Consider the following 23,958-nt stretch of genomic DNA (forward strand, 5'->3'; position numbering starts at 1 on the left):
CACTAATAAACCTCATGTTGTTTTTCTAATTCACCTCTGGACCCTTTTTATTAAATACAATGAAAAGTAAATCCCAAGTCAAACTCAGTCCATCTCTGGGCTGCCATCATCTCGCCATTGCATTCAATTTGTCCTCCTCATTTTATTTTGCTTGTGGATTTTGCCAATATACTTCCCAGGACCCACACGCTAAACCAGGGGTGCTGGAACAATTTGCATAGTGGGGTGCTGAGAGCCATTGAACCAAACTGGAAACCCTGTATATGATGGAAACCACTTCAAGCCAGGGTGTGTGGCAGCACCCCTAGTTCCAGCACCTATGCGCTGAACCCCCATTATAACAAATCTAGGGAACTCCACTGCAAATCAAGGAGCAGTTTAGGGCCCCCCCATCATCATCATCCGGGTGTTTAACACTAACATCTGGCAGAGGTCGTTTATTAAACTTAATTATTTAAACCTTGAGAAGTTTCTGAGTAGCAAAGCACCATTGATCTTTTGCAAGACAGATGCCTTATCCGTTACTCAACAACGACAGAAGCTGGAAAGAGACCAGTATCCTTCTGCTTTGGATAAAACACGCCTGCAGTGTAACAACAGAATGGTTCCTATGCTGTGGAGCAAAGGAAATCCTCTTCTGGCTAAAGTGCCTCAAGTAGCATCTTCATTCATGGCTCCTAATAAAGTCTGAATTGTTCCTTTTCCATGATTTTTTGGACACATTTTATGACAGTTAGTTTCTTATTCCAAACCCTCAGGTTGTTTTATTGCCTTCACAGCAAAAAAAAATTAAATAAAACAAAAAAAAAACCCCTATCGGTAATTAGCTTTGCTGGCGGACAACAGATCCAAGCACTAAATAGTGCAGGTGTGAGGAATCGAATACTATATTACAGCCTCGCCGCAGTGTGAGTCCCCAAAGAGGCGCATATCAGTGAATGGAGCCCAGTCAAATTTAGTTAAAAGAAAAGGAAAACAGAGATGCGATTAGACACAAATGCCATTTAGCCTCGCAGCAAAAGAGGCAATTTGGAAAGTTTCTCGTCAAGTGTCTACAGAAATTAGCATAAGAACATGCAAATATGTTGCCATAGAACCGCTCCTTCTCCCTTCCCCAGCAGATAAAGTTGCTGTGCAAAATGATCACGGCAAAACCCACCTCGCCTTTGGGGAAACTTGACTGCTTTCGGGCTTTGTTACAAGCTTGAAACTCAGCTCAGCCTCATCAAAACGTTCACAAAACTTTCAAAGAAACCCAGGCCGATTTATGGCTTTGATGCTAAATCAGGTGAAACTTGGTGGCCCTGGCTGTGTTTTGCTTTGAACCTTTGGGTTGGCATGCTACTAAACCATCCCGTGTTGGTACAGTTCTTCTCTCTAAGGGTACGTCTACACTACCCGCCAGATCGGTGGGTAGTGATCGATCTATCGGGGATCGATTTATCACGTGTAGTGTGGACGCGATAAATCGATCCCCGATAGCTCTCCCATCAACTGCTGAACTCCAGCTCGGCGAGAGGCAGAAGCAAAGTCGACGGGGGAGCCGCGGCCGTCGATCCCGCGCTGCGAGGACGCAAAGTAAGTAATTCTAAGTCGATCTAAGATACGTCAACTTCAGCTACGCTATTCTCGTAGCTGAAGTTGCGTATCTTAGATTGATCCTCCCCCTGCAGTGTAGACCAGGCCTAAGGGCTGTGCTCTCGCGCTGTATCTATCCTGTTGTAACAGCAGAAACTTCATTGGCTTTAGTGGGGTTACTCCAGATTTATCCTGCTGTAAATGAGATCAGAATCTGGCTCGATGGTCAAATGTTGTATACAGCTACAACTCCCAGTGGGGAGGACCCTTCCTTCCAATGATTAGAGTAAACTGTATGCGGGTATCTGAGGATAGAGTTCTCTATTTTAGTGGCACTCAAGTACAATTAATATAACGTTTACAGACAGCTTGGCACACATACTTTGTGCCTTTAGATACCTAGTCACCAGGGCAAATTATAAGTTCTCCTACTACCAGAGGTTTGCGCCTCTCTCTCATTGGCTTGTGGTACTATAAAATATAGCCACTGTATTACATCTTGCACCAGGGTTGAGTTTTTGTGTATCAGCTTCAGCTCTGTCAGTGTCCTTTCATAATCAAAGAGATCTGAAATCACACACATTACGGTGCTTTTTAGATACACATAAAAGCCAAAACTAGTTGATGAAGGCATCTAAATCCATAACTCTAAATAAAGACCCCAAATTTACTTTAATCAAAAGGCTTTTTTGAGTGCCATACTAAATAGCTGCTTACAAAGAAATGATCTTATTTTTTAACATTAGATTAAAGGGATCGTACATGTTGGGATGGGGAAGGCAGCCTTTTATAATACTCACCAGCTCCAAACATATCACTGAATGGTGACCAGAGCTGAGCAGCCAAAGGACATAGTTAGCATCCTGTAACCAATTTAACAAGGTGAGCCTGCATCCGAGAGGCTGAAACAAGGGAATCCCTTCACCTATGCTATGGGCAATTAGTGTGGAAATTAAATAATAGAACTAATGCCTGCTATGAGAAACACCTAACTATATACAGCACAGGCAACTTCTTAGCAATTTTAATAAAAGGAGAGAGGTAAAATCCTCTCACACAAATACAATAGAGGAACAAGGATGTTGTTATAGATAATCATAATTATTATTTGTAACCATTTGGATTTAGATAGCACCTTTTATCCAAAGATCTCAAAGCACTTTGCAAACATTTGTTAATTAAAGCTCTCCACACCCTTTGAGGTAAAGAAGCAATGCCAAACCCAGTTTACAAATGAACTAAGCTGAGACAGAGAGGGTAAGTGATTTGCCAAATGTCTCATAGTGAGTCAGTGCAGAGCAGAGCAGAGCAAACAACCCAGGAGTCCTGAATCCCAGTCTCCTGTTCTAAAATATTTCTCACCTGCTAGCTATAACAAAACAAGCCAACAACAGACGTCCTCAACATACTGGTTGTGGGGAACCTTGGAAAAAGAACTCTTACCAAATACCGCCCTTGAATGGAAGCCTGAAAATGCAAGAGGAAGACCGCGAATAACATGGAAACGAATGGTTCTGAACGACATCAAGCACCTCAACATGAAATGGGAAGATCCGGAGAGAAGGGCAGTTGACAGGCTAGGATGGCAAATGTGGGTAGCCCAATGTGCAGCAAAGCCCGGGATGGACTAAGACCTAAGGTAAGGGGGACTTTGAGAAGAGCACATTCTGCATTTGATTATTCCATTGCAAAAGGGAGAATCCACTTTTCACAGGGATACATTTTCTCTACCCAAACTGGCCCTTATTTTACATGCCTAAATGGTAACTGAGCTCTTTTGGAAAAGTAGCCCTAGGATAATAGCTACTTATGCTATACATAAAGATAATGTGGTTAAGAGGCAGGTGTCTGTATACAGTATGTACACAGGAATTCTATATTCACTTCATCTCAGTAGCAAAATACTGGCTCACCAACTGGTTTTGCCAGTGTAATAACATCCCTGCAGTAAAAAGTCTTACTATCCGGTAGCGTTTAAAAGCTGCCCTAGGAGGCCAATACAAGAAGGGTGAAAGGGGAAGCATGTTGAAACTAGAAGCGTGGAGAGGGCAGGATCAAAAAGACACAGAGAGAAAGATTTTAGAAAAACCAGGCACAGAAAAAGGCAGCGGCTGCCAGTCGGGTAGCAGGACAGCATTACAGAAGAACAGCGGGAGGAACGAGAGGTGAAGCTGAACAAGGATGACGGATGCGGGGGGGGGAAAGCCAATGTGGCCTGTGCTAGGCAGGAAAGCACTAGCTGAATGTTGGCAATGATACCATTATTAGGCTATTGAAGAGAAAAGTCCATTTCAAGCAGATGCCCACACCCACATAATCTCTCTGGAACACCTACACACTTGTGCAGGGGCTGACAGAAACAGAGACACGTGTCCCTGTGCACTCATCATGCACTTTATGAGAACTTTCTTCTGCGGGATTTCCACTTGAATTTAGTATCACCGCATCCGTGCTCAGAATTCCAAAATGCCCATCTGTGGTGCGAAGTGGAAATGATCTAAGCAGTCATTCTGCCTCCAGAGCAGAGATCCCTTGCTCAGCTTTGTCTAAGGAGTTAATAGTGGTTAAGGTATTCAATGCTGGGCATCTCCGTGCCCATATGTTACAAGCTCTCCATGTGCTGATATTCTCCCTGCTTCATACCGGTCTCCATGCAGTTGTTTTCCCACCAACCCTGGAAAATAATTCTTGGCTTGCTAATTAGTGAGCACGATTAGCTGCCCATGAGGGAATAGGGAAAGGATTTGAATGCATGAGTTTCAGAGATCTGCACAGTGTCTCTTGCCAGAGTAAGCTCCTTTTGCCAGGTGTCTGACATACAAACAATGACCTATCTGTTAAGTCTGAGGCAAACAGGGTCAGGGCCTTACCTGAACGATTTAAAAAGTAATTAAAAGTGTCCAGAGGGCACGGAGGGTACCAAGGCTTCAGTCAGCAGATCTAAGTGAACATTTTCACACACAATCTCTGCCCTTGGCAGATGTGAAGGAAAGAGGTCTAAAATGTCTAACTCTGTACTCCTCCACTAGTGTTTTGTGAAAGGGAGCATCGGGTTGTGCTGTGATTAAGGTCAATTTAGCGGGGCTGCTTCAAATAAATAGTGAGCTCCAGCCTAATTTGTTTCTGAGATAGTCAAATATAACACACAGTAATAATACTTTGCACTTCAGTGGGGCCTTTCATCTGAGCATCTTTACACAGCTGGGTACGCATTGCCATTGGAGCTGGTTGGAACTTTTCTCACAGAACATTCTTCTATCAGATAATGAGATGAGTCAAAAATGAAATGGTCAAACGGGTCACGGAACCCTGCTTGGCAGGCAGGTTTCAAAACTCCTCGGTAGCCTGCCTGAAGGACTGTGCCCGGGTCAGGGACTCCAGGTTTTCCAGGGTCCATGGCGCCAGGGCAGCCTGCCATACATATCACCCAGGGCTTTCAGGCTCCCTGACATGGAGCTGGGAGTCTGGCACATTTGGAAGCCCCAGTTCTACCCAGGGTTCTCAGGGTTTAGACCCCTGGCTCTGCAGCAGGGAGTCTGGAAGTCCTGGGAGCTCTCAATTCTTCCACGCTTCTTGTTGCAGAGCTGGGAGACAGGAAGCCCTGGAAGCCCCGATTCCCACACTCCCAGCTCAGCTGTGACTCCAAGGCTTCTAGGCTCTCTGCTCCGCATCAGCCCTAGAAGCCCTGGGAGCCACAACTGAGCAGGTGGCCTTGAAGCTTGGGCTTGTACTCCCATGTGGAATTTCATTTAGAAATTTTCAAAAAGAAACAGTTTCATTATTGCAAAATGACATTTTGGGGGAATTTCCACTTTTTGCTCTGAAATGGAACTAATGTTTTTCAAAATTTCAGCATTTCCCTGAGAATGGACATTCCAACTTTTGACCTGCTCTAATTGTTATCCCCATCTTACTAGCGCACGGGCAACTGAAATGGTTGAAGCACAGTTGGGATTAGAACTCAGGTGTCCTAAGGTTCACTGCCATGGTTTAACTATTGGACTATGCTGCCTCCCCTTCATCAATTAAAGAGAAGAGAGGGTGGATTGTGGGCTAGAGTTGTGCACAGTTCTTGAGGCTTGGGTTCAATTAGGTCCTTCCTATGCACCCCACCCCATTTCCTTGGCTCCCTTTCCTTCAGTATATCCCTATATCTCCAACCAGCCCCTAGCTTCTCCCATTGTCTCTGTGGGCTTCAACACTCTCCCACAAGCCCTGTATCTAATTTTCAGGGTGACAGATGTGGTTTCAGGACCTAGCCTCTCCAGAAGCTTCTCTGCTAAGTTACAGGCAATGGGCCAAATCCTCAGCTGCTATTAATTGGCAGAGAACCACTGGAATCAGTGGAGCTACGCAGATTTACTCTAGCTGAGGATCTGGTCATGTATGTTTATATTGCAACAATATCAGAGCTTCTGTAGCGAACACAACACCTGGACAGTCCTATAGATGATAAACAAAAGATACAAAGCTTGGTAGATACATCGCACCCACTATGTCCAGAAAAAAATCCTAAACTGGGTTGAGAAGACAGTAATTTATCTGCCATATTGTAACATTTTACTGCATGGTAATAAAACAGCATTAAGAGTCTTGAATCCTCATTGGCAGGATGACTTGGAGCCTGCACTGAGCACTATAAATACGACCTCTTTAAAAAGAAGGTGATAGACGCTCTTTTTACAAATCACAGTAACCGGAGAACGTGATGACTTTTAAGAGCAGGGGAGGGTGTTTTAAGAGCACGGCGCACGGCTCTCATCTTACGATTCTTTAATGCAAGTTCCTACTTTGGAGAGCTGTCCTGTTGGATTCCCTGTGCCTGATTCACCTTCACTTATAGCAGCACAACTCCATTAACTTCAGTGTGGCTACTTCTGATCTACCCCAGTGTAAGAAAGAAGAAAATTAGGCTCCGTTTGTGTTTCTGCTCATCCCGTCCACTCATTTTCTCGCTCTGTCATTTTCTCTGAGAGGGCAATCAACCTTTGGATTTATCTTTTCCAGGAAGTACTGGAAGAATCCTCCATCATTACTGGGATGCAGTACATTCTGGGTGAAAGAGCCAGACACCCAACTCCCATTTGGAAGTCAAGGCACTTTTGAAAATCCCATCCCGTATGGACATCTACGTTTTCTCATAGACCATATGATACTTAATCATGGTGATCTACCTGTCAATCTAATCTGCCTGCCTGGGCACTTATATGACCCTCAAAATCATGGTATCTGAGCATCTTCATTTGTGGGATCTATGGATTGACTTGCCCCGTGCCATATTACTGGGGGATTGTATGTTGTTTTTCTTTCTTCTGGAGGGATTGGAAATCAGACAATCATATTCCATGTGGTGGATTTCCAGCAATGATAGGGGAGATGGGAAGAGGTGATCCTTGGTACTTTCCAAATGTATAATGTCATTATGTTAATGACCTCATGCTACCATGGAAATGCCTGGTCAAAAGTAAATACAACTTACTTCCCTTGAAAGAATTGGGGATGGGTTGATCTATTAGAGCTCCTTTCCCCAGTTCACATACTTTGCCTCCTCAGTCTTCTAACTCTAGAAAGGCATCCAGTTTCTACCTTACTAACTGACACTGGGACTGAACCGCCTTTTCCAAAATCTCAGAATGCAGCCACTCTCTTCAAATGAAGAAAAATGAGAAATTCCCAATTAAGTAACAGTAAAGAGACAATGCCTGGCTGACTGCAAACTAGGTCATTTCCTGCTTCTTACAACCACAAATGACCATGACCTGCCTTTCTGCATCTCACCATAAACAATTCAGATCACCTACGAATGAGAAGTGAAACTGTGTTTATCGTCTCTTGTGCTCTTTTTATTTGCTCCATGCCCCATTAGTCAGTCTGGAAGGAATTCCTTACCGAGACCCTAGTGAGAGATGCTCATTTGGATACCCTTACGGAGCTTGTCTTACTCTTTATCAGGCTCATTCTTTACTATTATTAAATAGAAATATCAATGGACAGAGGAGGTTATTTCCTCCAATGCATTGGACATACAGTCTCTGCCAAGTAGGCACAAAGGGCCAAATTCACTGATGCCCTATGTGGAGGCAACTCCCTCAACATCACTGGAAGTCTCATGCCAGCAATGAATTTGACCTATGTACGATCATAGCTACAGCTCCACTTTCATCCTATATTCCACGTTGTTCATGATTTTAAAGAAAACATAGCCATGATTATTGCCACATAGAGACTTCTGTGTGGGGGTGATTGCAAAAGGTCAACCAACTCTATTGAGAGCCAAGGTAAACCGTGACCTTCTTGCAATGAGCACTGATGACTTTCAGTGAGTGTTTCAGTTCGTTCCAAGGGAGCCACGGGTTGGGGTGATAAGGCAAATTCTGCTTTCAGTACATATTTTTGCCTTTCCTGATTAGGGATCTATTTCTGCTCCCACTAAAAATGGCATCAAGTCAGACCAACTAGTTATTCTTGTGACTTTTATTTTTAACATCATATTTTCATGAGCTTTGCTCGTTCCCCTCTGATCACTAGAGCTAACTATAAAACAGAATTTCTATCCCACTTCTATTTTCATCCTGAGTTGGGATGAAAAGATGAACATTCAAAACTTTTCATGGAATGAAAAGTTTAGAAACATTTTCATTCAGGAATATTGAAACTGGGTTGAGATCATAGTTATTTATTTCAATTCTTTTGACCAAAATAAATGTTTAGACACCCCTGAATTGAAACTTTTCATTTCCATTTGCTGATCTGCAATGTAAAGTTTTGTTTGAAGATGAGCTGATGTTAATAAGATTGCGTCATGGAAGCTCAGCCACAGTGAGACACCACAGTGCATCATGGGAGATGTAGTCCAGTCAAGGACCAGAGCCTAAAGGGGAGAACGGAGGCATGAGGAACCCAGAACTGAGACTTCATGGACACTCAGATGGACACCGAGATTAATATCCAACTGACCCAAAAGGAAATGTTTCATTTTGATTTTCCCAACAGAAAATTCTGCTGAGGCCAATCTTTTCCCACAGAAAATTTTTATTTAATGAAACCCCATTTTCTGACACAAAATTTTTTCATTTGAAGTATTCTGAACACCTCTACTGATCACTCATACTTTTTTTTAAATTGCAGTATCACCAACCCCAACCATTCAAAAACCATGAGGCAGGCCCCCAAAATCATGAGGTTGTCTTAAAAAATCATGAGATTTAAATGAAAAATAATGCTTTTATTCAGCTTCTGATTTTTTGCATCTTTAGGATACTCTTACTTCATGCTTTCAAGTTTTTATCTGCCACCATGAGGGCTAAAAAATTACTTTTGAAAAAGGAAAGCTTGGAATTCTCACCCAATCACATGTCTCCAAGAGCTGGAGATTTAACACCAACTATAATGACACAATAAAATCATGAGCATTGGCAACACTCCAACTGTCAAGGTCAAACTGCAGCCCCACTCACAATCATGGGCCTGATTATCTTCTCCCATTGGTTTTAAACCAGTGTCACTTCATTGATTTTCACAGAAGTGAATTTTCTCCTCTATTACCTAGATGTAAGAAAGAGGAGAAGCAGATGCTAAACGTTTAATGTTTTAAAACACTGCCTGAGTCAGGCTTTTTAAAAGGCTTGGATACTTTAGTTCTGGTGGGAGCAGCATGTAATGTGTGGCACTTCACTAGAGAGAGGTAATTTTTGCCACTAACAAGACCACACTGTGTTTTAGTGCAGGATTTATTACTCTGCAATAAGACTTTACAAAATGTCAGAGGCATTACTGTCCTTTCAGTACCACTCTGAGTGGCTGGAACAAAATCGCCTTATATTCCTTGCCTCAGAAGCAGGCTGATTATTCATATCTGAACAGTTTGGGCCTTGTTTCTGCAGAGGTGATTTGATAATAAAGTAAGCAATGCTCTTGGGATGAAATTCACTACTCCACTATCCACCCACAGCCTGAGAGATCAGAATTTGGGCAGGATAGATGCCGGCACTGGGAAATCCATCCCTCAGCCATGGACCTGCAGGGTGACCCTTTGCTTGTGCAACTGGCATGAAGCCTACCTCATCATAGCACAGTGAGCTGCAGATAGACCCTGTGCTGCCTCTTCATCTGGACCAAACTCTCATAGGTCTTACGAGGTACAGAAGGCCTTGTGGACCTGAGCTCATTTCACCTGTAATTCCTTCTGTTGTTATGAGTGTGGCTCCGACATGCACTAAGGTTTTTAGAGCTACTTTCCTTTTCATATCTTTATCTGGTTTCAATAAGCAGAACATGCTACTCTAGAAGTGCGCAAGGAACTTTGTTAGAAGCATCATATATTTTTGGATAAAAATCAGTTTGTGAGTGCTGCACTCTGTATAAAATACTCAGTGACAGAGGACTGTCTAAGGGCTAGAGTAGGAAAATGGGAGCCAGGACATCCATGTGCCATTCCCAGCTCTGGCACCAACTTACTGTGTGACTTCACACAAATCACTGTGGGAAGGACTGTCCACTGGTTAGGGCACATTGCTAGGACTTGTGAGAGCTGGGTTCAATTCCCTGCTCTGACAAGGCCATCCTGTGTGACCTGCAAGTCACTCAGACTCTCTCTAAAATGGCACAGCCCTGCTGCATGGGGGTTTTGTGAGAATAAATACCCGGAGGTACTACAGTGATGGGAAGATTTCAAAATCACTCAAGCCTACCTAACACTACTCCCTCAGAAGTCAAAAAAACCCCAGAAAAACAAAGAAACCCACCCCCAACAACCCAGGAACAGTAAAGTAAGAACGAATTGTAACTTTAATTTTTGTATGCTGGGCATTTTTATTCAGCTATTTCTTTCTTACTATTTTCACTGTTCTAATACCCAGAAAACAGAAACTCTAATTACAACCCCATGCTGAAGGCTGACCACTAATTATCTACCTTTATCTTCATTACATGAGGTTTCTGGGTACAAGGCTAAGTCTGAAGCACAGCTGGTGTACTGAAAATACAGTCATGCATTTTCAGGGTGATACATGGAGGTTTAACTAAGCCAGCAGAAACTGGGTTTTTGCTGCCAAGGCACTGAGGTCTATGGGATGTTTGTGGAAGCCAGAAACTTCTCAGTTCTAATCACTATTTGGCCATGGTCTGGTCACCTACACTCTGATCCTGCATAGATTTATGCATGCACATAATGTTAAGCACATAAGTAATCCTGCTGAACTTTATGGGTTACTCACAGGTTTAAAACTAAGCACATGTGAGTCTTTGCAGGATTGGGACCTTAATTTCTCTGTGTCTCAGTTTCCAGATAGGTAAAATTGAACAATAATAATGGAAGTGTAGGACTCGAAGGGACCTCAAGTGGTCATCTAGTCCAGTCCCCTGCACTCATGTGAGGACTAGGTATTATCTAGACCATCCTTGACAGGTGTTTTTCCCACTTACTCTTAAAAATCTCCAATAATGGAGATTCCACAACCTCCCTAGGCAATTTATTCCAGTGCTTAACCACCCTGACAGGAAGTTTTTCCTAATGTCCAACCTAAACCTCCCTTGCTGCAATTTAAGCCCATTGCTTCTTGTCCTATCCTTGGAGGTTAAGGAAAACAATTTTTCTCCTTCCTTCTTGTAGCAACATTTTATGTACTTGAAATCTGTTATCATGCCCCCTCTCAGTCTTCTTTTCTCCGGCCTAAACAAACCCAATTTTTTCAGTCTTTCTTCACAGGTCATGTTTTCTAGACCTTGAATCATTTTTGTTGCTCTTCTGTGGACTTTCTCCAATTTGTCCACCTCTTTCCTGAAATGTGGTGCCCAGAACTAGACACAATAAATTAGCAAACAGTTGAGGCCTAATCAGCACGGAGTAGAGTGAAAGAATTACTCCTCATGTCTTGATTATGTAAGCAGGGCCTGAATTAATGTTACCCTGGGAGGGGGAGAGACTTTGGGTGTGTTTACGTAAATACAGTTTGCTCCTGCTCTGCTTAGATATTCAGCAGATAGGCTAGGTCCACACTACCCGCCTGATTCGGCGGGTAGAGATCGATCTTCTGGGATCGATTTATCGCGTCTCATCTGGACGCGATAAATCGATCCCAGAAGCGCTCCCCCGTCGACTGCGGAACTCCTGCTCGCTGAGAGGAGGAAGCGCTGTCGACGGGGGAGCTTGCCTGCGCCGCGTGGACCCACAGTAAGTAAACTTAGTTCGATCTAGGAAACGTCGACTTCAGCTACGCTATTCTCATAGCTGAAGTTGCGTTTCCTAGATCGATCCCCCGCCCCAGTGTGGATCAAGCCATAGAATGGTGTCAAAGTAATCAGTTTTGGCTGCCACACTCAGACTCTGTGTTTGTGAGTGGGGAAGTATTGCCTCTCAGAGGCGCCAAAGAGTGGTGTATAATTTTCCCAGGTTACTGGGTGGGGACTCAAGCCGGTTCTGTGTTGTATCGATGGAAAGGAACCTCTACATGTTGAACCCGGCCCTGGTTGCTTCTGGCTCTGCCTGGCAGAAGGGTTACAATTATAACACTCCTGCTAATACATCCCAGAATTATGTTTGCTTTTTTTGAAATAGTGTTACACTGTTCCCTCACATTTAGCTTGTGATCCACTATGACCCCCAGATCCTTTTCCGCTGTACTCCTTCCTAGGACGTCATTTCCCATTTTGTACGTGTGCAACCGATTGTACTTCCTAAGTAGAGTACTTTGCGTTTGTCTTTATTGAATTTCATCCTATTTACTTCAGACCATAATACTTGCTTCTCTTTTGAGGCATGTTCCAGATTTATCGTTTTTACAGAAGATGGAAAATGTAAAGCGTTGTACGAGCGCTAAGTGAATGGTGAAATGGTGAAAACCTAATCCCAGGGGAATGGTGAAAACCTAATCCCAGGCTCCTCACTTTTTTAAATCGCACCCAGTCCAAATTGAAGTGAATTAAATGCTGGTGGAATTTGCTAGATTGATAGTTCTGGATTGGGAATCCCCTACGATAGCCCTGGATCAGTTACAGAACAGACAATGGCAGTGCAAGCTTGCCCAACCCACCCCACCCCACCACTGTGTCTCAGCCTCAGGGGCCATCGCTAGTGGTCTCTATTCCCATTCAGTTCCTGGTCTCTTGCTAAGAAGAGTGGAAGTTGCAAGGATGATTTCTGGGATACAGACACTTGCTCAATGATAATTATTTCGTTATTTATATAGCGCCAAAGATTTGCTTGGGTGTTTTAAAGATAAGTACAAGAGTGAGGACCCTGCCGTGAATAGGAAGAACTGAACTGAACCAACCACTTACTTATTTCGAAGTCTGTCTCATAAGCAACAATTTTCAGTCACTGGGCTACATTCTAGGGCATTGTGAGTCACTACCAGTCCCCTGAGTTATTCCACCCCATAACTCCCCGGTGCTTTGCATTAATGACCCATTAAAACCTGCCACCTTGGATAGACGCTGTGGGTATGTGTCTCTGTGGATATGTCTACACTGCAATAAACCACCAGTGGCTCGCCTGTGTCAGCTGACTCAGGGTCACGGGGTTATAAAAATGCAGCGTTGACATTTGAGCCTGGGCTCAGGGACCTTCCCCGCTTGCGTGGTCCCAGAGCCCATGCTCCATCCCAAGCTTCAACGTCTACAGTACACTGCAATTTCATAGGCTGCAGCTCAAGCGCTGTGAACCTGAGTCAGCTGACACGGGCCAGCCAGGGATGTTTTATTGCAGTGTAGCTATACCTTGTGTTTCCCTGGGCCTCTACTGAAAAACTGGACTCTTCTAAGATTTCAGCTGTGTTGCTGCTACTAGTGCAGCACTCTAATCTCAATGGGTCCCTTTGCACTTTCCAGACAACGCAAATGTGTCCACTAACTTACTAGGATTCAGATGAAATTAAAGATGAAAAGGACCTAGGTCTTGTCTACCCCTCTGCCAATGTAGGATTGTTTGCTGGGATGCGGCATTTATTTCTTTTTCTAAACACTGGGAACTACTGTAGTGTGGTTGGCAAATGTTAACTATTTAATAAGGATCACTGTGTATTCTACATTTCACTGTCCAGTCTAAGTTTTAAATGGCACAGGAGATATGGTGGCTTCACACCCACCCACCTATTCTTAGCCACGTTGCCTCTTTATTAACACTTTAAAGTGCAAACACATTCTTTATAAATATCACCATACACAGGAAGAGGGGCCAGATCTTCAGCTGATCTAAACTGATGTAACATCACTGATTTCATTTACATAAGCTAAGAATTTGGTCCATGATCTCCAGAATGGCTCAGCAATACATGTCAACAAATTTGTAATTTTTCTTTCTGAACCTACATTAAACAAATCCATTTCTTAAATCAATAGCAGATTTACCAGACTCAGAAGGATCCTGCAGAAGCAGGAAAAAAGGAGGATTAAGAGAGACAGAAAGGCATGTGCAATCAGAAGCCACCAGCATGATGGCTGGGTTTGCAACTGTTAAGATAAATGGAAACCCTGTGTAGATTTTAAAAAGGTAACATATAACATGCTGGACTTTCAAATTGCTTGGCCTCATCTTCTGTACAAGGCATTATTGTGAAGATGAAGTGCCCTAAGACAAGTAGAATAGGTGTAAATGTTACAATTAGAGGTAAGCGACGTTTTTCAGCCAAAACTTTTTTCACTGAAAAGTACAGACTTGGCCAGCTGAAACATTTTCTGACGTTGTGCTGAATTTGACAAAATGTTTCAGTTGAAAAAACCCTGACTATTTAAAAAAAATTTTTTTTTTAATGAAAACATTTAGATTTCTCCATTCAAAATGACTTTTTACTGTTAAATTTACTGCAATTTAATTAAAATAATTTTTAAAAAGTAAAAAACTCAAAATTGAAATGAAATGTTTCATTACAGGGTGAATGAAATGTTTTGACGTAATCAAAATACAAAATTTTGTTTGACCTGAAACAAAAGATGTTCAGTTTTTCGGTGCTGTGAAATTTTTTTGTTTGGGTCGATATGACACAATATTTCCCCCGGATTTTTCGGAACTGCCAGCAAACTGAAAAATCAGTTATTTGTACAACTCTAGTTACAATCCCCTGACAGAAAAGTTGAAATATAGCTAACAAAAGTCACTTTTCACCATCTACAGCTCTATGCATTTCAAGCTTTTCAGTTACCTTGTTACTTCCCTCCTTAACTTGGAGGTAAACTTGAAGCTCTCAGCAGGTTTCTCCTCTGACAGTAACATTGGATTACCTGCACTGGTCTTAAGGGCGCACGTCAAGGAATATTAAGCAAAGCCTCCAGTTGCTGGTGTGCACCACTGGAACAAAATGGAGCTTTCAGTCTCATTTCAATGCTACAAGATGTCCACTAGGAAAGACAGATCAGCTAATGGGGCCCAGAGACGATAGATTTGGAGCTAAACATTTCCTGCTGGTGTTTGCATCCTAATTAAAATGGGAAAATGCGCAGCTGGGAGAGCGCAATGTTCTTGTCAATCTTCGGCTGAGAAGAAAATTTCACACAGGGCCAGATCCTCAATTGGTGTAAATTGGCACAGCTCCACTGATGTCAATGGAACGAGGCTGATTTATACCAGCTCAGGGAGAGGCCTATAGTGATTAAGGCCCGTTGGCTGATTAAGGGTTAGGTTTAAAAATATTTAAAAAACAACAACTTTGGATTCACAAAAGAATTTGCTTTTAGCTGGCCTAGTTTAACTCTAATTTTTGGCTGTCTGTCTCATTTTCTCCTCTAGAGAAGCCTATCTTTAAAGACAGCCAGCTGAGAGTGTCTGAGGTGATAATGGCAAACTCCAGACAAACCCATATTGTTGTCATTCTCTTATTAGGTTTCTTGTACCCACCTCACACCATTGTCTCTCTCCAGCACTGTCTATTGTTGTCTTCCCTTGTTCATTAACATATACCAACCAAATGGGATATGCCGGGTTTCTTAAAAACTTTTAGTATTCATAGTTGTATTACTCCACACTGAATAAACCAAATGGCCATTTCACTCCTGCAGAAAGCTGATGGTGAAATCTACAACCTTTTATAGCACATCACTGTGTATTACAGTATATGCATAATGAGGCTTGTGCACCCATGAGAAAAAAAAAATATGGCCCAATCTGACTATCTCCTGTGAAGTGCTTAATCCCCATTGAAGCCAGAAGAGTAACTGTTCTAGAGATGGGCTTGTAGTCAACAGGAGTTGAGGGTACTCGGCACCTTTCATGATCAAGGCCTCTATGACTGAGATGTCCACTACATAGATTTACAGATTTGAAGACTATTAGGATCATCTAATTTTATCTTCAAAAGCCAGATCTGAACCTTTCGTCTTGAGGCAATCATAAGAACATAAGAACAGCCATACTTGGTCAGACCAAAGGTCCATGTAGCTCAGTATCCTGTCTTCCAACAGTGGCCAATTGCTAGATGCCCCAGAGGGAATGAACAGAACAGGTCATCATCAAGTGATCCATGTCCTGTCACCCATTCCCAGCCTCTGGTAAACAGAGGCTAGGGACACCATTGCTGGCCATCCTGGCTAATACCCATGGATGGACCTATCCTCCATGAATTTATCTAGTTCTTTTTTTAAAAATCATTTCTAGCATTAACAATGTGCTGGCAGGTTAAGTGAGTGAAAATTTAAAAAGAAAAGGAATGGAGAATGAATTCAGGCTGCTTTTATTCTGAAGTAGAGCAGTTGTGAGTGCTGAGCGCTGGGAACTGAAATAAGGAAAAGTTGAACTCCAGGGGTCACATGGTGCCCTCAGCTCAGAGGTGAAAATTTGACTGGGACACGCATGCCGCCTGGCTTGAAGGGATGTAGAAAGTGCTGAGTTTATTAGCTGCGTTTTTTTCTTACACATTTGGGGCCTGATCCTGAAAACCATGTGAGTCATTTTACACTTGGGTGGCATTTCCCTGTGTGAAAAGTTACACACATGCCCAAAGATTTGCAGGACCAGTCCCCTGAGGCAGAAAGTCCTGGAAGTCAGGTTACCATACTTAGAGATCACTGGCAAAAGAAACCGGATCATGCTTCAGCGTATTTCTCTCATGAAGACATCCTATACATTGGGTAATTTCTCATGTGTAGGTGTTTGTGTTTTATTTGTCACAATTTTTTCTTCTTTTTCTTTCTTCTTCCAAATCACATCTATGAGTGGGAGGCACTTCACTTGCAAAACAATTTTCCTCCCATCACATGGAGGTTCATTTTCATTTTACGGTCCTCAGCAGAATAAGGCTCATAGCACTTGCTATCTCTGGACGCATTTCTCAAGGCTTTTTCCATTTTAATACATCTGTTTACTTTCCCTTCAAGCAGAGGAGCTAGGAATGACCAAGAAATCAAATGAACTTCAGCTGGAGACAAGGGGCCAGAGAAAATGTGAACGGTCATATGAGTTACACAGCACAAGCAAGTCTGAGCCTGAGCCTACGCTGGTGTAACTTTCTCACTGGGTACAGCTCTACTTCCAGTCCCTCGGTGGGTATGTCTACACTGCAGCTGGGAGTGAGCTGCACAACCCAGGGAGACGGACTTGCACTGGTGGGCTTGTGTTAATGCACTAAACGTAGCTATCTGGACGCCACAGGGGAAGCTTGAACTAGCCACCTGAGTGTGGACCCAGGGAGTAAAGTGGACTTGAGCTGGGTGAATAGCCCAAGCCTCTGCCAGCGCGAGCCTAATTACAAGAGGTCCCTCTGTCTGGGCTGGGAGGGTTGCTCCCAGCTGCAGTGTGGACACACCCACTGCGGGATTGGAAGAGAGGGATGAAACCAGAGAAAACAGCTAATAAGAGGGTATCATAGAATCATAGATTATTAGGGTTGGAAGGGACCTCAGGAGATCATCTAGTCCAACCCCCTGCTCAAAGCAGGATCAATCCCCAACTAAATCCCCAAATGGCCCCCTCAAGGATTGAACTCACAACCCTGGGTTTAGCAGGCCAATGCTCAAACCACTGAGCTATCCCTCCCCCCCCAGGGTAGGGGGTGTAAGTTACACTTACCAATACACAAACTTTCTTTCACTGTCTTCTGGCCATTCAGTGACCAATTTTGCTGTCAGTTACCCCAGTGTAGCCCCATTGCTTGATTCAACTCCATTGAACTGAGAGCAGAATTTAGCCCTTGCGCTTTTACCATGCTGGAATGCCATTAACCCCAGCAGAGCTACTCCCGATTTACACCCAGGGGAGAGAACGGCAAGTTACGCAAATACAAAGTCCTTAGGTAAGAGTCTCCCCTGCATCAGAGTTTGTCCTAACTTTGCCCTGAAGCCAGCATAGCCAGCCAGGACAGAGTCATCCCAGCGTAGATGAATCACCTGTGGGTGTAGAGCTAAAATAGACTTACAGGTGCAGGGGTGTGGTCAGGACCCTGCTGTGCCCTGTCAATCACTGGCCTCCTATCTGTTTTTTTATTTTTGACAAACACACCCCAAGATTCCGGGTGGAGTTTTGGGGTTTTCAGTGTGTTTTAATAGGTCCAGTGCACCAGTCTATACATTACAATGATGATAATAATTCTTTGTCTTTTAATGGAAGGATAGTCAGGAAAGGATTAAACTAGCCACACAGAACAGACCCTGGCAGGTCAGAGAACACTACTGGCAGCATTTCTTGCAGGGATGTGGCCTTCCCTTAATTAAATGATAGATTCTCACCTTAATTACGTCTTCGTCAGACGATCTGCACTCCACGGATTCTAGAAGATCAGTCACGGTCCCATCCTCCTCCACTGAGACCACTTTGACAGGGACAGCCACAGTTTTCCCAGTGAGAATCGCTGTGTTCAGGATCTCAGCTTCCTAAAAGATGAAACAACAAAGCCTTGGTTTAGATGCTTCCTCCTCGCCCACCTTTCTGTCACCAAACACCAGCTCTCCTCTTCTTCGCCTATCCTTTCAAAAATGAAGCTTGTGTTAATTTTCAATTGACCTCCCAAGAATTGCTGGCACAGAGGATGGGACAAGTGTACAGTAAGTTGCACCAGGTGGAAGGTAACACTTAGGGCTGGTCTACACTACGGGGGTGGGGGGGGGGGGAGATCGATCTAAGTTACGCAACTTCGGCTATGTGAATAACGTAACTGAAGTCGACGTACTTAGATCTACTTACTGCGGGGTCTTCGCTGCGGTGTGTCGATGGGAGACGCTCTCCCGTCGATTCCCCTTGCACTTCTTGTTGAGGTGGAGTACTGGAGTCAACGCTACAGTGATCGGCGGTCGATTTATCACGTCTATACTAGACACGATAAATCGACTCCTGCTGGATTGACCGCTGCCCATCCATCTGGCGGGTAGTGTAGACAAGCCTTTAGGAGTGAAATCCTTACCCCATTCAAGACAATGGGATTGACTTCCGTGGGGCCAGGATGTCTATTTACATGTGTCTGATCTCCCCTTATAGAACTCAATAGCAATGCTCAGAACACTGTAGCAATGCAGCACTGTATGATATTAGTCAAGTGTGGTGTTTTAACGAGATGTCTGTTTTTAAGGGTCTAGCCAGCCTGATGGCGTAGAAAGCACAAAATTATTTTCTTGGGGAATGGCTGAGGAGCAGGCTCGGGTACCCTGATCTTTAAAATAGTCTGAGCCAGCAATATATGGAGGAGGTGATGTGTCTGGTCTGACTTGGATGAGTGCTAGATCCCATCACTCAGAATGCCCTCTTCTTTAACCCAGTGTTCATTATTAATAATTACTGATATTTATTATTTCTATTATAGTAGCGCCAGGTCCGACCTGAGACTGGGGACCCATTGTGCTAGGTGCTGTTCACAGACTGAGAGACAGTTCCTGAGAACGGACAGTTTACACAGACACAAGAAACGGAGCGGCAGTGACTTTCCTCAGATCACACACCTGGCCAGTGGCAGAGCCAGGAATAGCTTCCAGGTCTCCTGACTCCCACTCCAGTGCTCTATCTACTAAACGCAGCTGCTGCTCATACAGCTGCAATATATAGCAGTAGCTCTGTGCTTCAAGAGTTTCCCTGATTCTGTACAGCGAAGTTCTGGGGCCAAACTCTCTTCTATCATCAGAGCGGTTAGGGTACTCCCCCTTCCCTGATTGCCACTCAATGAATATCAGTCAGGTATGAGAGGATGACATCCAGAGGAGATTCCACACAGTATGAGCATGCATGTGCCCAGTATTTAGCAGTGGGTACTTTCGGAGACCGCTTCATGCTGATCTCAGTGAACGGCCCTGCTAGTCACCTGAAAGTACCACCATGTTTTAAGCCTTGACCTTTAACCATCGGAGCCCTGCTCCAGACTGTATTCTGTAGCCATTGACGTTCTACGAAAACATCAGAGAAAACAGTGCTCACATAGTTAGAGGAAGGATGGTGCAGTGGTAAAGGCTCTAGTCTAGAACCTAGGAAATCCAGGATCAATTTCCTGCTTTGCTAAAGACTTCCTCTCTGTGCCGCAGTTTTCCATCTGTGAAATAGGGACAATAGTACTTCCGTACCTCATCGGGGTGTTGTGAGGATAAATACACTAAGGACTGTGTGATGCTCCGATACTGTGGTAATTGGGGCCGTATAAACACAGGCAATGAGCCTCGGTCTCCACGGCTCTCCACTTCGTATAGTTGGTTATGCCACTGCAGAGTGAGTTTAAAATGCAACCACTCAGATCTGGTGTAAGTGACCACAAAGAGAGCAGGGCATTGGAGAATCAGAACCAGTGTGTCTCGTTCTTAGAGCTTGGGATGGTGAGGCTGGAAACTACCCTGACTCTGCCACTGATTTGCCATGTGACCTTGGGCGAGTTGCTTCATCTGTTTGTGTCTCAGTCTCCCTTCTGTAAAATGAGCATAATACATATCTCAAAGAGTAAAGCTGTCTGAAAAGTGCTTTGAGCTCTTTACTGAGATGAGCTCTATAAGTGAATAGTATTACTATTATATCACTATTGCCACATTTATTCCAAAAGGAATATTACCCGCTTGCTGCATTACTTATACATTTTAAGGATTGTGGTTCAGATTCTATGACTACATTTTGACTCAGAAACACAGTACGAAATTGGGCTCTCGGTTACCCTGGTGTAACTTCATTGTCTTCTCTGCAGTTATCCTTGATTTACACTAAGGGAAACAGAGAGAACAATTTGGCTCCTGCATTCTTCCATTCCTAATTACAAGGCTCTGCTCATTCCTGGAAAGGTTTTAAGCTTTTCAAAACCAGACCTCTGCATCAAGGAATATCCCATAGAACAAGAGCTCCTTGATTTCAACTGGTTCTTATGAACTAAAGGCTTCCAAAGCCCCCCCAAGTACTAACTTCTCATTATCTAAATAGCTCACGCCATGGGTTCTGAGCCTGACCTGATTTCACTTGTGGAAGAAAACAAAGTAAGATTGAAACCACGTAGTCAGAAGACAACGACTCCCCCTGCTGTCTCTCGGGGTAGAGAGAGGGGAAGCATCGATCTCTCTCATCTAAAGGCTGGGGATAAAAAAAAGGGCTCTTCACACTATTTAAAGGAACAGACACTTTATTTGGGATCAAAGCAGTATCTAAAGAAGGAAAAAAACTCCTCGTCGTTTGATAGCTGCCTTGCCAGAGACCGCCCCTGCAAACCTCATGATCTTTAAGGGGAGCGGGAAATAGAATTTTACAAAAGGAACGGTAAAGAAGAAAGGTCCCTTTATCCCCCAACCAGTCCCCAAACCCTTCAGATATTCTGAAATTACAAGTCACACAAAGGTAAATGACTCTAAGGACAGCCAGCCTGCAGCATGAGGCCCATCAGTCTTGGGCATGCGGTTGCTCTCAGAACAGAACATATTTTTCTGGCAACCAGGATCTTCAGGAGGTTTGCAACTAAATTTTCAGATGATTTAATTTTTTTCTTTAATCTGAGGCATCACAGAGAGTCTCCTGCACACCGTATAGACAGGGAGGCTTCTCCTAACAAGTAGCCCCACCGAAGCCAATGGAACAGCTACTAGGCACAGATAGGAGTTGTAGAACCAAGACCGTAGGCCCTGTTTCTGCAGTCCCTTGTGCATGTGCTTCATTTCAACAGGACTACTCATGGTAATAAAGTTACATTGGCAGGATCCAGGCCTTAGTATTAAGCTGGATGTGATATGTGAGTGGCCTGATCTCTCTCGTCTGTACCGTATAGTGCAGGCCCTTGCTGGAACTCATATAGGGGAGGAGAGTTTATAATGAGCTTTTGCAAACAATCTGACTATGAGATAAAATGAAAAGTTGCCCCCAGTGTGACAGGGTCAGGCCAGATGGCTACAGGAGAGTGATAGAAGGTGGCCAAACTGAGGGCTGCCGTGAATCCCTGAGGCGAGTAAATCCACCAGTAAGCGCAGGACCCACCAAGGCAGAGGAGGAGCTTTGTCACACTAGTTAACAGCTAGTGGAGGGCGAACCTCAAAATGTTCATGAGTTTGCTCTGAGAAGCAGCTAGCAGTTCTAAAGCTTATCGGAACCCTATCTGACTCTCTTTGGTCTGCAAAGAATGGTTTGGAATATGATGAACACAGACAGCATCATAACATTTCTGGTACTTCTTACACTCAGGTGAGCTAGAAAAACATGGGAGCAGCCTCTTGTTATGGATTTCACCAGATAGGTACTGGCAAAGGAATGTAAAAATGAAAAGCAGCATAAAAAAAGTTAGTCTAATGCACTGGTAGTTTAGATTTGGACTGAGTTTGGGGTGGAGTTTCAAGTATTAGTGTTATCATTTAATAACCAATTAATAACCCAGAGACCATGGGCAGAGCATGAACTGCTGGCTGGGGGAGGCTAACCCCGCCCCTTCCATGCCTCTCCCCCCCCTTCCACGCCTCTCCTCCCCCACCCACCAAAGCCCAGAGCCCCCCACCGCGGCCACCAGTCCATCCCCAGGCTAGCGCCCCCAGCCCCGGAACACTGGGCTGGCAGCGTGGCCCCAACCTGCCCCCCCCCAGCCCCAGAGTGCCGGCCCCAGCCCCCGAGTACCAGGAGGGCAGGCAGCACAGCCCCAGTCCCAGAGCGCCCCCAGCCCCAGAGGGCCTCCCCAAACAGCCACGGCACAGGGGAAGAGCAGGCGCGGGGGGCATGGCAGGGGTCATGCCTGGCTGTTTGGGTAGACCCTCCCCCAGCCTGTGATACCCGCCGCCCATGCCCAGAGACAACCAGCTGGATCTGTCCCATGGTGCTAGGTGTTGTACAAATGCGGGCAGACCTGGTCCCTACTCCAACTGCATCCTTACAGTTTAAAGGCTACATTCCAGCAGACACGAATGCATGTGCTTAATTTCATACATGTGAATAGTCTCATTGCCATCAGTGAGACTACTCAAAGGCATAAAAATAAGTGTTTGTGGGATAAGAACCTAAACAAAGTTGGTTCTTGCTTTGTTTAGAGACTGTCTTTACCCCAAACTCAGGATCCAATCACTCAGATTTCAAGGGATTCAAAATCTGGATCCTGATCCAAACTCTAGATCCAGCTCAAAATTGGCCTGCTTGTCCATTCCTAAAAAACATAGGTTGCATGATGCCAAATGCCTATCAACTTGACACAATATATTACAACATTGCCACTTTTTAAAGGACCACAAAAGTCTCCTCAGAAACTTTGCAAACTTTTTAAAGAAAGATTTCCTAGAGCTTATAGAAACCCCTAACGTTCTAAAATAAGATTATGATTTCCCATCAGCAAGCATCAAAGCACTTGGTGTATGCCAAGTAGATAAATCCATTTGATACTTCCAGAGAGGTGCAAAGTGAAACGAGCAATATTCAGAATCTGTTTGCAGCAGCCAAAACTTATTATTTCTACACAGTTTTCAGCAACTCCACCTATATGCAGCTGGAGAATTTCTTCTTTAGATATCTGATCTGCATTTCTCATTTGAATGCAGAAGTGTAAAATGAATTTACAACAATTTAAAGAGCAGGGGCCATGAAAAATGTTTCTTCGGTCATTTGTTTAACGGCTAGAAAAGGCTTAATGTTTCCATGGTGAAAATAAATAAAAAACTTATTTCATTCCAAGGAAACAAACATGATACTTATTTAGCCTACACAGAGATTTATAATTCAAATTCCCAACATGTAAGCTATAACTCTAAAACAGTTACTAATTTAAAAGTGATATTTTCTGCTGCTAAAATGATACTGGAATCTTTTGAAGAAATATTATATTCTTTGTCCATAGCCATCATGGATTATAGGAGACTTGATGCCAGAGGAATACAACTAGGAATACTTATGGGCTTTGAAAGGCTTTAGCCTAATATTCTGTCCAGTAAAAGTTGATTCCCGGAGCAGCTGTAAAAAGCTGCTAAGCTTTTATTTTGGTGCACATCTCTATAATTCAGGAACACCAAAACCCAATAATAATCAAATAAAATGATAATAGACTACGA

General features: G+C 43.7%; 1 protein-coding gene across 1 annotated transcript in view; it reads right to left on the bottom strand.

Annotated features, from left to right (window-relative positions):
• Positions 1 to 23,958, bottom strand: part of TMEM132D (transmembrane protein 132D) — a 408,468-nt gene that overhangs the window by 46,014 nt on the left and 338,496 nt on the right. The window contains exon 5 of the mRNA XM_026656977.1: positions 18,229 to 18,372. Within this exon, the coding sequence (XP_026512762.1) occupies positions 18,229 to 18,372 (144 nt within the window). The remainder of the gene's footprint in view (positions 1 to 18,228; positions 18,373 to 23,958) is intronic.

Source organism: Terrapene carolina, unplaced genomic scaffold, assembly GCF_002925995.2.
Source record: "Terrapene carolina triunguis isolate 2854851 unplaced genomic scaffold, T_m_triunguis-2.0 Scaffold234, whole genome shotgun sequence".
Lineage (NCBI taxonomy): Eukaryota > Metazoa > Chordata > Testudines > Emydidae > Terrapene > Terrapene triunguis.